Genomic DNA, 16,503 nt, shown 5'->3' on the forward strand with positions numbered 1-16,503 from the left:
TGCAACAACACAATTCCCATAAAAACTCCGTTCAGCCCTGCGGTGTAGGAGCTAACCAAGGACGCTCTAGAAGTTGTTCTGCTCCCTCTGCTGCCTCTCCGCCTCACCCTCGGACACAATCCTCTTGCCCAGCCACTCAGTCTGGAAGCTTTCGTTCAATTTGGACAAGTCCTGGATAACCAGTTTACAAGTAGCCATAACAGCTTCCTTGGGTGTAATGGTGCCATCGGTCTGGACGCGGAGTTCAAAGGTAGCGAAGAGTGGGTGGGGGACTTTGTACGCGGCGAACATGACGGCGGGGTTCTTGAGGAGACGCTGCGAGAGGAGGTTGCCGAGGGTGTGGTCTTCTTTGTTGAAGGTGAAGACGGCGGTGTTCGGGACGCCTGGTGCGCGTTAGTCTTGTGAGGGGCGGATGTGGGGAGATGTTGTATTATACTTACGGGTCTCTGCTTTCTCCTCAACCTTTTGCTGACCTTCGTCTAGCAGGAAGAGCTCGAATCTACATTCATCATCGTGGTCAGCTTTGTGCGATACATGGCGGTTGTTTTTTGAGCTGTCGCGCAGTCCACAATTTGGGTTTTGCTCGATGAGTTGTCCGATCTTTGGTGAGAAGGAAGACGTTGGGTTTCGACTCATCATGAGGTATATCCCGTTCGTTCCTTGTGAGGCTTTCGGGCTAGAGTAGTGACTCTCACGGTATCGCATACTTTTGAGGGCGCATATATATGGTGCAGCGGGTCTTTGTGATCAGGTGCCAGTGCCATGCGCTCATGCAAGTGTGTACCATCTTGTTGTTTTCACCCGCTTGTGATGAAAGGACAGAACAAACCGTTTGGGTACGCAATCGAGATCGCGGTGGCCTGGCATTGTGGACTGTGGACTGCGCGTACAGAGAACACCTTGCAAATAGAACGTGAGTTATGAAAGACAGGACATACCTGTCTGGCGCGTTCATGATGCCTGCTCTTTCTTTTCTGGATGCCTATCTACTCTTGCCTGCGTATATGAGAACACCTGCTGCGGTCGCAAGTGAGGAAGATGCGCGGCGGTTGTAGAAGGAAGTGATCAGAATCAAATAGCAAGAGAAGCAACGATTAGCGCAGTCCGATCGAGGCCGAGGGAGTCTGGAGTGGTTGTGATGGCGTGTGGTAGCCGCTGGGGAAGGCGTTGCGGAGGTGAGGGTGGACTTCCGCGCGCGCGACGTTCTTTGTGCCTTCACCCACCGCCTTCCACATTCGAAAGCCTCGCGTGGCTTAGTCACCGTAGGGTCCGCGCCCACAGCACCTTGTGTCAAGCGCGTCGATTGAATGAAATATCGTTCTCTACCAACTTGGTTTTGAAATTGTTGCATCCGGTCCTAAATCTAGCAAGAAAAATTTGGTTCTTCAGTACTTCGACTTACCTATACGGTACACAAGTCACGACGATAACATGAGATGAGGATGCGCTCCAAAGGTGTGGTGTTTGTATCTCGATGTTATGCTCGAGTTGCATGATATTCAGAAAGCTATAGCTAGTGTAGAAGTCCATCACCAAGACGTGGACGGGTGTCGCTCACAAGAGGCGACACAAAGAGTTTTTTCCCGTCGTACCAACCACTTCCCAGAGCGACTGTGAGAGCGCCGTTCAACGCCACAAACACCATGCTTCCTCATGGGGTGCGCCCACCGCATTGCAAAAAAGCCAGATTTCTCCCACGCTAGAAGGATACCGCTAAAGGAGGAACATTAAAATTATATACAAGGCAACAGTGTCAGAGCCTCACGGAGGCTCCCTTTCTGCCGATCAGAATTCCTAAGACCGGTTGATCTGCGCTTGCTGCATACCCGGACTTTGTTGCATCTGTGGATTCTGAGGCGTGGCGCTCCGACTAGGCGGTCGCGCGTTTAGTCCAGGACTACCGCCCTGTTGTCTTGCCATCAGCCGTTGTTGTTGGACCAGTTGGGCCTGATAATTCTGTACCGCGTTTGTTTGAGGAGCGTTGGCCATGCCCCCGTTCTGTTGGAAATATTGATTGTTCTGTATCTGTGGAGACGGAGATATGCCTGGGGATCCAGCTGCTGCGCTCATTGCCTGCGTACGTTGCTTAGCCAGGTAACGGGTGAGGTGGTCGGAGGCCTGTTTGGTAACCTGTTCTGGGGTCCATTCCGGATGCTGTACCTTTAACTGGTTCTGGAATGCCAGTAGCTGAGGCATGTGCCCGCTGGATAGCGGTCTTGAAGGAGTTTGCATGTTTCCGTTGCCCTGGTTCATTCGTGGAGATCCAGCAGCATTTGACATCCCTTTCATGGAATTGTTCATGTTTCCGTTCATGGCGCCGCCGTTCTGGTTGGGAACGGGTGCCATCATGTTTGCGTTAGGGATACCGTTCATGCCCATGCCCTGTGTAAGGTTGCTAGCCATGTTGATCTGTTGCTGTTGCAGCTGGAACTGATGTTGTTGGGTGGCGTTAAATTGGCCCCTTTGCATAGCCATGCGCATCTGATCTGGTGGGCCCATGCGCTGAGGGTTCTGCATGTTGCCCTGCATCTGTGCTTGGGGAACGCCCGGTGTGCCCATCGCCATGCCAGACATATTTCCGTTAGCGAAGTTGGCTTGCATTCCCTGTTGAGACTGGTGCGGTCGCGCTCCCATCGCGGAGCCGTTCTGTCCCTGTTGTAAAGGCGGATTAGCCATTTGTGGAGGAACGTTGTTGGTGCCTCCAGGTGTCCCGTTACGCTGCATCTGATTGACACCATTTGCCATTCCTGGTTGCGCCTGTAGTTGGGCCTGCTGCCGTGCCACCATTTGTTGCTGTCTCAAGTCAGAAATGAACGAATGGTTCAATTGTCCATCACTTACCCTTGCCATCATCTCCTGCGCAATGTGCCTCTGCTTGAGCTTCTCTTCGCGTTCCCACTTGAGACGGCTGAATTCTTGCGGCGTGTGGACATTGTTCTTGGGTGGCGCAGGCTCATGGGCTTTCCGAAGCGCAGCAGCCTTCTGAGATTCCGCTTGCTTGTGGGCAGCAGACTCGCGTTTCCTAGCCAGTTTGCGCATACCATCAATAATGGCGAGATGACGGTTTTCTCTCCTTCTCTCCACCCGTATCGGCGTGGTTGTAGGTCTTCTACGCGGTTGACCTGGAGTCTGGCCTTGTTGCTGCTGCTGTTGCTGTTGAGCTTGAAACTGGGCAAATACAGTCTTGTTGGCCTGCTCCAGTCGGCTCTGGTAGGTCCGGAAGTACTGTGTTTTGGACATCTCGGCGGGAAGACCTTCCAATTGTACCCAGCGCTCGAAGCATTCCCATGGCGTTCGTCGACCTGACCCAGATACAAACATCGAAGGTAACGACAGTTGCTGTGAAACAAGAGACCAGTTGAAGGTATACTCTTTCACCAACGCCCGTAGCTTTTGGTCCTCTTCCCATAACCACTGAGAAGGCGTGCGATTCTCGAAGAAGGCGATCGTGGGCATGTTGAATTCTGTAGGTGGTCTGAATTGATGGGCTGCTTGTAGTCGGTCGCGGACATGCTTGTTTTCGGCGTTGAATAGGGCAACATTGGTCATCTCTGGTGGCAAGTCGTTGCGACAGAATAATCGACGACCAGGTGTGGATGGCATTGAATGCTCGGCAGACGTACCAGATCGACTAGGTGGCGAAGACGGCTCATCTTCGGAGTCGTAGTCGTACCTGCTACGCTTCTTAGGCGGACCTCGTATCTGAGAGACGAGCTTTCCTGTAACGAACTTGGACACGGGGAGGATTGGTGGCTCCGATAGAGAGAAGGGGCTGGTGTCGCTAGAGCCTTCGAACATCGGGTCGTAAAGAGGCAGTTCTCGGAACATGGTATCACTGGCTGGTGTGCGATCGATCTTCATGACGACGTCGTTGAATCCAAGAGAGAACAGACCTATAGGAGGTGTGGCATTAACGGGAGTAAGGACATCGTCCTCATCACCGTATGACTCACTTTCGGTCTCATGCGTGCTAGAATGGACGAGATCTGGCGTGGGAGCGTCGTTCATATCCTCATCGCTGCTTACACGTCTGGCACCCTTCGGAATATAGGTGTTGACCCGTAATGCTGCTTGCTCTTCAGACGTACTGCTTACGTACTCGGCACACCATTCTGCAAAGGTAGCAGCGAGAGCCTTTTTCCATTTCCTCTCCTCTTTGAAGTCCGTCTGCATCCATTTCATTTCAAGGAGTACTTGATCCTGATGGGTAAATGGACGCTCGGGTTCGACTGCCTTTTGGAGTTGCCGTAAAGACCAGCGGTTAGCATTTTGCAACTGGTACACTCTCTTCAGGATCTTGTAGTCTTGGTGCTCCCGAATCATAGCAAGCGTGCCAGCGGTCGATACTGTCTTCCTTGCAGATGCCACAAGTTCCTGCAAAGGCACGGACCTAGGTGGGTGGTGAGCCTGATACTTGAAGAGGCCTTCCAGATAATCTCGACTAGAGTCTTCCGAAGCACCTTGAAGCGAAGCATAGTCTTCATTGTAGGATTGCAGAGCTTTCGATGCCTTGGTCGGTGTCTTCTTAGCGAATACGACGGTCGAGATCTCTTGAGATTTCCGACGAGCAGTTCGCGGTCGTGGAGGACTAGTAGATGCCGAGAGGTTGCTTGAGCGAGGAGTTAGCATGGTCTTGGGAGCCGCCTTCTCGGCGATGATCTCAGAGACAGACTTCTGTCGGATTGCGCCAGAAGCAACACGGGTGGTCATTCGCTCGGGATTGGGCATTGAAGGTTGCGGTGAGGTCGTGGACTGTGCATCCAGGGAGGGTACGTCGCGCATTTCGATATCAGTATCAGCAGGGGGGGTTGGGTGGTCGGCAGTAGGAGATGTACGTTGTTGGTTAATGGCTTGGTCGGCGTTATCGCGATCCATGGTTGGAGGCTCCGCAGCAACTGTGGTTGGCGTTGGTAACGAGTCAACCGCAACATCATGACCAGTCTTTATCCCAACAGCATCATCCCCTTCTGTTTTTGTCCCAGGTGGAGCATCATCCACACCCTCCGTCAAGGAATGTGCATCTCCGGCAGGCTGTGACTCGCTTAGGCGACTCTTCCCGTCGCGAGCTAAACGTATTGCCTGTTCGTCCTCGATCTGTTTCTCGATATCGGGTGTAGGGGAGTCTTCTTCTCTTGCTCGGGCGTTTTCCCTCGCCTCCTTCATTCGCTTCTGTAAGGCACGCTCGTGGTCATCCTTTACTTGCTGCGCGGCGGGGTCAAGGACATCGTCGTTTGGCAATGGTACATTGTTGCGCTCTCTGTAAGTCTCGGAGTCAGGACTAGTATCAGGCGAATGGTGTTGCGCATGTGGTGTCGCTTGAGAGTAAGGCCCGACGGTTGACGATGGGGAGGAAACATCGACGGACGCGTTCGTAGGTGGAATGGTAAGTCGTTCCTCTTCTCTTCGCTCTTTCTCTGCAGCCTTGTCCAACTTCTGTTCCGTCTCCTGCAGCCTAGCCTCTTGAACCTCTTTTGGTGGTAGATGCACGACCTTTGATGGCTTTGGTTTGACATCCGTCGTGTCTTCCATCGCAGCAGCGTTCGTGTCTTCAGTAGTTGGCGATGCAATAGCACTAGGGTCAACCGTAGATGTGTCGGCGGGGAGGTCATCCTGGCTTCCTACAGCCTGAACTGCAGGGGCTGCTTCAAACGGAGTCTGGTTAGCTACCTCGTCTTCCACCGTAGGGGATGCAGCACGCGAGGCATCCTTGACGCTAGGGGTGACATGAATGGTATCACTTTGCAGTGATGGTTCGACGGACGGTAAGGTTTGCGTCGCAACAGACGGCGAAGCAGAGGCGACGCGAAGTTGATCCTCGAGGCTTGGGGTGCCGACAACTGGGGATGGTGACGACTTGATGAAGGACTTGGTTGCGTTCTGGAATGGCAGGGTGGCAGGGAGTGGTGGCTGATGGTCAGTAACGGCCACTGGGAAGGGCAGTGTTGCATCGTTGAAGCGTCGACCTCTGTAGACGCGACCGTGTTAGTGGAACGAACGACGACGACAACAACACCAACACTGGGAGTGGATATGTCTGCAGTGTCTGGGCGCGGTGTATCTTACTGTGAGATGTCATTTTCGTCAAGAAAACGACGTTCGTCCTCGTCAGGTTCGCCATAGACGAAGTCGTCTGCCCTTGGCTGGTGGCCGTTCAGAGCGGCATTGCAGCAGCCCGTGACCTTCCAGAGTGCCCGGAGATGGCGCTCCAATGTTGCGGATGTGAGTCTGGGGACATATCATTAGCACCACCACAACGCGTCAACAAAACAAAACGAGCGATTTTTCCGTGTCGCATGGCTGCATTTAGTCGAACTGATCGATCAAACTGCAAACGCGATGGATAGTCGTCGACTTTGACTTACGCGGCTTCATTTGTCTTCTCCTGGCGTAAGGTTTCCCGTAAACTGTCGAGGGACATATGAAGACCGACGAACGGTGGCCGACATCCGTTATCCACGAGTGCCGCCGTTGTGATGAATTATGGGGGATGTTGGACGCGTTCGTTGATGGAAATGTGTTTTGCGATATGCTGAACTGATGGGCGGGACTTGCGAGAACGTGAGGGAAGGGCTGCGCACGCCGCATACAGGGATGGCCGTGATAAGCCCTGCCTAGTCTGGGTTCATTGGGCCAACATTGGGGACTAGCTCCACCCGGCCTAGTCCTGCCGTCTGCATCAAAAACTTCTGGATCTCCAAAGACGCGACAACTGAATAAAACAACAGCCAATCGTCAGAATGCCACCAAAGAGGAAGAGAGAAGCCGCCGAGAGCGCCGCAAAGGCAAAGGCGCTGAAAAGCACAAAGGAAGCAGTTGCCTCAACCCCAAAGCAGCCGGCAACCAAGGAAAATGCGATCCGCAAGAGCAAGGAAGCTGCAGCCAACGGGAAGATGGACGTGAGTATGAGCAAACTTCAAATCGATTCCACAACAGAAGTCGAAGATGCCGTTCCCGATGTCACGACTGTCCAAGTCATAACTGGCTCCTACGAGAGGGTTCTACATGGATTCGCAGCTGCTCTTCCCAGCAGTCTCTTCACTGGACAAGACGATGCATCGACACCTGAGGCAGACAGGTCAAAAGTGGATTTTACCGACACATTCCTTTTCAACGCCCATGCGTCTTCCATCCGCTGCCTTGCTCTGTCTCCTCTTTCAAATGAGACATCTAAAATCACACTGGCCACAGGCAGCACTGACGAGCGCATCAACCTGTATTCCATCTCAACAGCACCACCTGTCGCCTCCAAGCTCAGACCAAAGCTGCCTTCTCTACATGGCGGCTCCATCACCGAGAACCCCAAGAACAAGGAACTCGGCTCATTACTTCATCATTCATCAAATATCACAGCCCTCTACTTCCCCACGAGGGCAAAGCTTCTAAGCTCCGCAGAAGACAGCACAATCGCTATCACAAGAACGCGCGATTGGACCGCACTTTCAACCATCAAAGCACCGATACCGAAACCTCAGGGCCGACCAAGCGGAGACACAGCCGGACCCGGCGAAGTGCCTTCTGGAATCAATGATTTCGCCGTGCACCCCAGCATGAAGCTTATGCTCAGCGTAGGCAAGGGCGAAAAGTGTATGCGGCTCTGGAACCTCGTAACGGGAAAGAAAGCCGGCGTGTTAAACTTTGACCGCAACATCCTGGCCGCAGTAGGCGAAGGGCGCTTTGCGTCCGGCGAGGGCAGGAGGGTAATCTGGGATAAGGAAGGCGAAGAATTTGCAGTGGGCTTTGAACGCGGTATCGTTGTTTTCAACATTGAATCCAAGCCAAAAGCAAAGATTGCACCAACCCCGAGGACAAAAATCCATCAAATGCACTACTTGCCGTCGGAGTCGCATCAGGCCACGCTACTAGTGTCCACAGAAGATGGCCGCGTACTTCTCTACGATACAGCCACCACAATACCAACCGAAACATCAGAAAAGAACAAGGACGATGTGCCAGCTGCCAGATTAGTCGCTCAAATTGGTGGCCCAGCTGCAGGCATGACGAATCGTGTCAAGGACTTCGAAATCGTATCTCTCTCGCAAACAAGCTTCCTTATCGTCACTGGTAGCAGCGACGGCACAGTGCGCTTTTGGTTCTTGAGTACGGATGAACTGAAGAGTGACGATGCGGGCAAGGCAAAGGGCTTCACTGCAGTTCAGGTTGGCAAACTGCTTGGGTCGTATTCCACAGGCACCAGAATCACATGCTTGAAGGCTTTCTCCATGACTGGCAAGCCTGATGCAGAGGAGGAGGAGGAGGTCATCGAGAAGGATGGAAGTGCGTCGAGTAGTGAAGATGATAGCGAGTAGAACACAGTTGCAGTTGTAGCATTAATGATACCACCCTGTTCTTGCGACTTGATCATATCGTATCAATCTGAGTAATGCGGTAAACTTTCATATTCATGTTCCATCTTGTCCTTCAATCCACCATCCACCATCCATATACCTCCCTCCTTTCTACAGGTTCATAGTAACAGTCATACTGTTACTATGTACTAACAGCACAGGTGGCAACCCCTGACATAACACCTCCAGGTCACTAATATACTTGACACTCTCAGCCTCACTCTCGCACGTGCCCTCCATTGGACTGGGTAGCGTCGTAAACACTACAGCCGTATCCTCGGAATGCTGGCGTATGAGCTCGTTCAAGATAAGATGTTGAGCGCGACAAGGCAGGTCGTTGAAGGAAAGAGGAATAGCTTGTTGGGCGGGGAAACCAGATGCTGGGGAAGCGGTACCGGTGTCAGTGGGCCCAAGGTTTGATGATGACGCAGCGGCCGAGTGGGGACTAGATGTGGCTGGCGTGTTGTCTGCAGCGAGCTGGGTGGGTTCGCCGGAGGTCATGATGGGGTCTTGTTTGTCAGCTGTGCTGGGCTTGGGCGTGTCGACAAATGTTATTGACGGGCCAGTTGTTTCTTCTGAGGAGATCGCCGTCCGGGGAGTCGGGTTTGACGTGAATTTTGGTAGAGATTGCCGGCGTATCGGAGATGGTTTGACAAAGGATTTCGCAGAGCGTTGCGAGGATGAACTGGCTATACTCTGAGATTTGGATTGCTTTCTAGCACGCAACACGGCCGTATCAGAGGCGGCGGCGTCTGGATGCGGCCTGAGTGGTGTTACAGAATGTGTGGTTGGCCTATCATCTTTTTGCGAATTACTGTCTTTGCGCGAGCTCTTCCACATGGTTTTGCGAAGATCTAGCTGCCTGGTGAAGAAAGAGCTACTTGGTGCCGTCTTTCGTCTTCTTGGAGACATCCTCTGCCCGTTGTGATCGCTCTCATCACTCGATGCATCCAGATCGTATTCGTCAAAGTTGCTGCCGCTGACGACAGCCTCACTATCTGACGCCATTGCTTCGTCATCGGCATCATCCTCCCCTCTGCCGGCTGAAGATGGCTGAGTGTCGCTATCGCTATCATCCAGTAGCTCGACAGGTATTCTTTGGCTTTGTATTTTGATTCTCGTCCCATCGCCAAGATTGCTGACCGACGTCCTACTTTTGGCCTTACGTAGCATCTTCCGTAGTGCTGAGAAGCGCTTTGGATTTGTCTCTTGCCTGCCATGTTGAAATGAGGCGATAGGCCAGTTGGTGACAGCTTCAAGGATGTCAACAGTCTGTGCTAATTCCTGACTAGCGCTCATGCTTTCGGGTTGACGCAGACGTTTGATGTCTTGCCACCAGCGCTCGTCTTCCAGCGAATAGTCGATATCACGACCAGTCTGGTCAAGTTCACCATCGTCTCTTCCGTTGATAATGACTTCGTACATGCTCAAGTCACCAGATGATAACCAGAAGACATGTACTTCAGCCTCTAAATTCGAGTGTAGAAAGTCAGTACATGTCTCAAATGCAATTCGTATAGGAAGACTTACCAATGCGCAGGTTACGTAGCAGTGTCGTGACGCGATCGCGCTCTTCTTCTACATCCGTTTCATACTCAACAAAGACGCAGACTCTCAACTTGTACATGCGTTTCCAAGAAGGCACCGTATGTAAGATACATCCGAGCTGGAGAATCAGCGTGTACGTGTCGAAATTAGTTGTCAGCACATTTTTGCGAACTGGTTCGTCGCCAGCGGTAGCGATCTCAGCTGACATCTGTATCGGCCACAGATCAATGTACTTCTTTGAGGGATCCTCGATCTCGATATCGCTGAGACCCATGAAACTGAATGCTTTTTGTTTTGCGGTCGGCTTTGCAGGTGGCACTTCGAGTTCTTGAAAACCCTTGCCTATAGCGACGTTTGCCTGCAACCGCAGAATCAGATCTTCGATTACGGTCACGTAGCTGCGTATGGCAACTGCACTCTCCGGCTTCATGGCGTCTGTAGGAAGCATACTGTGAGTATTTCCTGTGACGCGTCGCCTGGCTGCTGCTTGAATCGCTTTTCGGGAGACAGGATGATTTGCAGCCTTGCTAGACGGGCGTGATGGCTGCGGCGAAGGTATGCCAATTGAAGGCTGCGCTTGCCTCAGCTCAGGTAAATTGTAGAAGCCCATGACAACTATGTTTGGTCGCATTCCACCCAGTCCTGCACCGAGTACGAGATTGCGAGCGCCCCACTCTACAGAAGGAGATATAGCGATGTTTACAAACGCTTTGATCCTGGAAAAGTCTATGTATTTCGTCCAAGATTGTTGCTGTCGTCTAGCCTCTGGCACAGCTTCACCAAAGTCGTTAGAGACAATGACATGCCCGAGGACAAAAAGGCCTCCCTTTTTCAACGAATTGCAAAATTGAATCAGCTTGTACTGTCGCCGCGGGTCATTGACAAGAAGCAGGATCTGGGGTCTCCAGAACTTGACATGCTCTTGGCGTAGGCGCAGCAGGTATTTTCGCACCTGGTGATAGATGAGACCTTGACTGACATCACCCCATGGCTTAGGAGGTGTGGTATAGTGAATCAGCAGGAAGATGATCATAAGCAGAGCTACACAGCCAGATGCATAGAAGCCGTCGACGAAGAACATGGTCGCTCCGCATGCGACAGTCCCAATCAAAGCTGTGGGCCAATTGAAATAGTGAAATGAGGGCCGGAAGTTCGGAGCAGATCCGATCTTGAGTAAGAAACAGGCCAAGTTGGTGACTAGAAACGTCATGAGATACGTCATTGTAATGAACGAAGCGATTTGGTTGATATCGGCAAACATTGTGATTTGGGCAATGATGAAAGTGATGATGATGGCGTAGATCGGCTCGTCCGATTTCTTTGTTCCCTGACCAAAGAGAGAAAGTCCCGGGATCAAATGGTCGCGAGCAAGAGCCTGGAGAAGTTTGGCGGAGCCAATAACACCCATGAGCACCGAGAACAGTGATGTTGCCATCTCGCCAGCAAGTACGACCGCGCCGGAGATGTTGGTCAGCTGGATGACATTTGTGTTGTTGTAGAAGGTTTCGCGTGCTATCGATGCCGCCATCGCAAATATGACGAGTGTGTACAGGATGAAGGTTAGACCTATACCATATAGTGTCCCCTTTGGAATGGCTTTGCTTGGATGTTTGAGATCCCCACTCATGCTTGCGCCGGCAAGAATGCCTCCTGTGGCTGGGAAAAGAATACCAAAAAGATCTTGGAAATTTTCGCGGTGATGACCAACACTTCCAGCGGCGCCTCGCGTGAAGTGTGGTAGCAAGTTTTGACGGAAAGTGTCCATGCTGAGGCCTGTGAACACAATTTCCTCCTTCGGATTTGTGAAAGGAGGCCTAACAACAGCTGAAAGAGGGATGCTGATCGTTGCAACTAGCAGAACAAGGAGCAGACCATTGCTGCAACGGGCAAAGAGTCCGCTTCCAGCAAGACAGATCAGTGTGCAAACTGCTAGAACTAAGGTGGCCCAAAGGAACTGCCACCAATAGCTTTGGGGGAGCCATTCTGCCATGTCACCTCCGTGGCTGCCGAAGTTTTCGATGAGACAGTCGATGAGACCAACAGCGTTTAGGGAGGTATTAAATACTGAGCCAAGATAGTAGACGATACCTATCGATCCACCGAACTCAGGTCCCAAGCTTCTGGAAATGAGATAATATGCTGCATCCTGTGTTAGTTCAGACAAAAAGAAAGTGTCCAGAGTTGAACTTACCGCCACCCCCTCTAACTGTGCCGTTTGTAGCAACAGCAGAGATACTCAATGTCGTCAGGAGATTGATGGCATAGGCCGCTAACAGCATGCCCATCATACCGATTAAGCCAGCTTGACCAAGGAGGAAGCCAAATCGTAGAAACATTAGAATAGATAAGACGTTGAGAGTCACGGGCACGAAGACTCCAGCAAAGGTGCCTAGTTTGTCGGTACCTCCAACGGGTCTGGGGAAAGCACCAGGCCTTGGTTTGGCAGTTTCGCTGACTGCATGTCGTTTGCTGTCATTACTGTGATCCTTCCGCAAGATGGATCGCGAAGTGTGAAGGAAGCTTGAGAACCAGCTGCTCATACCCTCTCGAGTGTTTCCTGTCTCTTCAGTGCCATCCAGGATGTTGGCATTATCTGGATGCTGGCGTCCACTGCCTGGCAGAAGTGGTGTTTCCTCATCGGGTGGCGGTGAATGCTGTACGAAGGAGCGCCTGTGCAACCGTTCACTATCATCTCGTGCTGTGCGGGTTGCAAAGTTGGAGCGTGTTCTCGGCAGGGTGAGCCTGGCCGTCTGGTTCGCATCCGCATCGGTCATGGTCTCGGCATCTGCAAACCTGGTTCAATGTTCCTGGCACGAGGTGTCACTGCGGTTCCGGTATAGCCGTACACACGGGATGCGCCAGCTGGTTGTGGATGTTGGTTTGTGAGAGCGAGACATGGACAGGACAGCTGGGAGAAGTGACAAGGAAACAGTACCGAGGAGCGATGACGCTGCACACACATCGCCAACATGAACTCGTCTGCTATGCTTCACTTTAGCGGCTTAGCGCTCGCTTCACAGGGAAAGATGCAGGGCTTAAAACGGCGTGACATGGTCATCCCGCGCGTGGGGCGCCACATCTCTCCGGCGAATCGACGAATGACCTCAACCTCTCGGCACAGGCCTCGAAGCAGCCCGTCCCAGCTTTCGTTGCTTCTTCTGCGCGTCTTCCTCTTGTTGCTATACATATCGCGTAGCATCTCGAAGCCTCGCGGTATGCATCTACTGACGCTGCCATCTACACAACCCCTATAGCTTATTTTCGTCCCTAAGAATCCTGTCGCGACGTTAGACGCAGATAGCCGAAGCTCGCGTTTCTTATCACAGAGCTCAACAGCACACGCAGCCCAACATGCCGGGTGAGCGTTCGGCATCCACGAATCCACAGGCGGTGCCGTCGTCGCGAGATTCTGGAGGAAGCTCTCCGTCACAGTCTGTTCGCGCAGGCTCTATCGCGCGACTGGGCTCGCCCATTCCTTCCCTACCCAGCGGTACACCTGCCGTACGCCAAATACCCACACCTTCCCAAACAGCCAACTCGTCGTCGATACAGACTCCTCTGCCCGGACGCGCAGATCCACAATCGTCGCTGCCCGGCCCATCCGAGTCAAACCTCTCTTCGGCTTTGAAAGAGTCTCTGGGCAATTCACCCCCACGATTCGGCCCACCTCCAATCCGCCCGCTCTCACCCGCCCAAGAGGCGCCTCCTCGTGTCCCACCTAGTGATTACGGTTCCTTTGATGGCCGAGGTCGCTCTCCAGTACCTTATGAAGATGCCGAGATCGTGCGCCGACATCTGGTAGGTCACTATGCCTCACCAAGCAGATCAAATCGCGGACACATAGGCGAGGATGACGCCCAGTCAACCGGAATGAGGCCCGAAGAAGACGAAGAGCAGTTCTCGAGCTTGCAGCTTCAAGGAGGTGACATCACGCGGCAGATTTACAGATGGAGTGAGCAGCAACAAGCTGAAGAACAGGGAAAGTTGCAGCGTAGCAAGAGCTTCCATGGATCTCGGCGCAAGCCTGAGGACGAGGCACTAGACATTGATTCCATCCGGCAGCCAGGCGGCTTCAGACGAAACTACCTGCGTCGGGCGGCCGATAGTCCCTCGCCTGGTCCGGGCCCATCTGGATACGGAACAGTTCGCCAGCCGCGCCAGCCGCCTCAAGTCTTTACGAGCAATTTCCTCGAGTTTCTGACTCTGTACGGCCACTTCGCTGGTGAGTCTCTTGAAGAAGACGATGAGGTCCTGGGCCCAGACGAATACTTCTCCTCTGATGCACTCGATTCCGGTGCACAAAGCGAGGATGAAGACCGCGAGTATGGCGAGTCGAGCGCACTGCTCACTCCTGGAAAACGGAGGAAGCGTAAGGCGAAGAAGACAGGCACCGGCAGCCCTACAGGTGCAGCCATGCTGCTCCTCAAATCCTTCGTTGGCACGGGTGTCTTATTCCTTCCTAGAGCCTTCCTCAACGGCGGTATGGCCTTTTCGAACCTGGTCCTTCTTGCTGTGGCAGGACTCTCCTATGCCTGTTTCGTCTTGCTTGTTTCCACCCGCCTCGTGGTGGAGCACTCATTTGGCGACATGGGCTTCCATCTCTATGGAAACTGGATGCGCAACATGATCAACTCCTCTCTTGTCGTCTCGCAAATAGGCTTCTCATCCGCCTATATTGTCTTCGTTTCTGAGAATCTGCAAGCTTTTGTTCTCGCAGTGTCCAACTGCAAGACCTTCATCGACATCAAGTACATGATTATGATGCAGATGGTCATCTTCTTGCCGTTGTCGCTCTATCGCAACATCAACAACATTCAGAAGCTCGCATTGGTAGCAGATCTCTTCATTCTCATGGGTCTTGTATATCTGTACTACTATGACCTCTTCACCATCGTCGACCAGGGCGGCATTTCCGATATCGTCAATTTCAACGCCAAGGATTGGACTCTCTTCATTGGCACTGCCATCTTCACTTTCGAAGGTATTGGTCTTATCATCCCCATCCAGACGGGCATGAAGGATCCAAAGAAGTTCCCCAAGGTCTTGGGAGGTGTCATGATCATCATCACTGTCATCTTCCTCAGCGCTGGTGCCCTGTCCTACGCGGCGTTTGGATCCAAAACCAAGACTGTGGTACTTCTCAACATGCCTCAGGATAACAAATTCGTCAATGGTGTCCAGTTCATTTACTCACTCGCCATCTTGCTATCCACTCCGCTGCAGATCTACCCTGCAATCGAGATCACTAGCCAGCAGCTGTTTAGCAGGACAGGCAAGTACAATCCGTACGTCAAGTGGAAGAAAAACTTCTTCCGCTTCTTCGTGGTCTTGGTGTGCGCCTGTCTTGCCTGGGCCGGTGCGGGCGATCTGGACAAGTTTGTCAGTTTAGTAGGCAGCTTTGCCTGTATTCCGCTGGTCTTCATCTATCCTGTGAGAATCTCCCCCGCTTCTTGTCAACTCACTGCTAACGAAATTCAGCCTTTGCTTCACTACCGTGCTGTCGCACGAACAACAACTGCACGTGTGCTGGACGTAACACTCTGCATTATCGGTGCAGTTGGCATGGTGTATACAACAACTCTCACTATCCAAAGCTGGATCCACGGTGGTGGTCCTAAAGCGCCTGGCTACTGCGACGGTCGGTAGTCGATGTCTCCTACTCGCAAATTGACTCATCTCTTGTTTCGCATTCCATATAGCATTTTAGCGATGTACATAAGCATCAATCTTTGGGTGTACCTCGTCATAGAAGTGGCGCTACGCAGGCTGGGGTTTAGGGTGTACTTGGAAAGCGATCTATCACACGCGCATATCCGGATGAATAGAAGCGACGAGGCTCAGGTCTATCCGTTGTATCAATGTAGAACCAGACTAGTCTCTTCTTTGCTTTTCGACCGCAGCTGCAGCGTGACATAGTTGTGAGTACATGACATGTGCTGTGTTATCGTGTTGTATGCATCCGTCTGGCATCAAGACGGCGGATAGCATCTGAAACGGCGTAGGGCGAATAGTGTCAATATTTCTCCGAAGATGCAGCGGATACCTAGCTGGTGACCAGGGCTCAGATACGAGGCGATTCAATACTCGCGCAAAACATTTGGCGAGTAGGATACGAGAGATGTACATGCAGGGCGCGGAAACACCGGAATCAGGAATCGGCACAAATGCAACGGCATAACTGGTGTCAAGGCGTGCATGTGCGGCTGATGCTCGTATACGCCACTTGTGGTGGTGGGGTTTCAGATGCCGTCTGTTGTGGGATGGATGGCAATTTGGAGGCGGTCAAGAGAATCGAACTGCTAAGGCATCCAGACGTTCCCAACGGACGCAGGCAAAGCGTTGTCGTCGGCACGCTTTCCTATAGCTGAGCTCACACATGCAGGTAGGTAGAATAAGCTTTTGCCAGAGCGGAACAAGCGCGTAGCAGCCACAAGGTGCTCACCGTTGTTCCACTCCCCGCCATTCCAGTTGAGCAAGTGTACACGCCCCGAAGTCTCAGCTTGATCCTACACGTTTGTGATTACAGTGTGTGATTCGTTCACAGCGTCAGCCACAGCAGCTCAAAAGCTTTCTCTGGCTCCTTCGAGGTGTGCATTGCTGCCGCTCTTGC

The 16,503-nt window shown here is 52.4% G+C and overlaps 5 protein-coding genes across 5 annotated transcripts; 2 read left to right on the forward strand and 3 right to left on the reverse strand.

Moving 5' to 3' along the window:
• Positions 1-66: 66 nt before the first annotated feature.
• Positions 67-705, reverse strand: J4E82_003300 (uncharacterized protein; the record flags this gene model as incomplete). The annotated part of the gene is made up of 2 exons (XM_051729589.1): positions 67-383; positions 441-705. The coding sequence occupies 2 exons, from the start codon at positions 703-705 to the stop codon at positions 67-69; spliced, it is 582 nt and encodes a 193-aa protein (XP_051590623.1).
• A 1,089-nt stretch (positions 706-1,794) lies between these two features.
• On the reverse strand, positions 1,795-6,418 carry J4E82_003301 (uncharacterized protein; the record flags this gene model as incomplete). The annotated part of the gene is made up of 4 exons (XM_051729590.1): positions 1,795-2,793; positions 2,842-5,965; positions 6,064-6,225; positions 6,363-6,418. The coding sequence occupies 4 exons, from the start codon at positions 6,416-6,418 to the stop codon at positions 1,795-1,797; spliced, it is 4,341 nt and encodes a 1,446-aa protein (XP_051590624.1).
• Positions 6,419-6,737: 319 nt separating this feature from the next.
• J4E82_003302 (uncharacterized protein) lies at positions 6,738-8,306 on the forward strand (the record flags this gene model as incomplete). Its single annotated transcript, XM_051729591.1, has 1 exon — positions 6,738-8,306. The coding sequence occupies one exon, from the start codon at positions 6,738-6,740 to the stop codon at positions 8,304-8,306; it is 1,569 nt and encodes a 522-aa protein (XP_051590625.1).
• Positions 8,307-8,456: 150 nt separating this feature from the next.
• J4E82_003303 (uncharacterized protein) lies at positions 8,457-12,667 on the reverse strand (the record flags this gene model as incomplete). The annotated part of the gene is made up of 3 exons (XM_051729592.1): positions 8,457-9,814; positions 9,876-12,032; positions 12,085-12,667. The coding sequence occupies 3 exons, from the start codon at positions 12,665-12,667 to the stop codon at positions 8,457-8,459; spliced, it is 4,098 nt and encodes a 1,365-aa protein (XP_051590626.1).
• A 577-nt stretch (positions 12,668-13,244) lies between these two features.
• Positions 13,245-15,539, forward strand: J4E82_003304 (uncharacterized protein; the record flags this gene model as incomplete). The annotated part of the gene is made up of 2 exons (XM_051729593.1): positions 13,245-15,323; positions 15,372-15,539. 2 exons carry the CDS (start codon positions 13,245-13,247, stop codon positions 15,537-15,539), a joined length of 2,247 nt encoding a protein of 748 aa, XP_051590627.1.
• Between the last annotated feature and the right edge of the window lie 964 nt (positions 15,540-16,503).

Source organism: Alternaria postmessia (assembly GCF_024291825.1).
Source record: "Alternaria postmessia strain BMP 2775 chromosome Unknown scaffold_14, whole genome shotgun sequence".
NCBI classification, from domain to species: domain Eukaryota; kingdom Fungi; phylum Ascomycota; class Dothideomycetes; order Pleosporales; family Pleosporaceae; genus Alternaria; species Alternaria postmessia.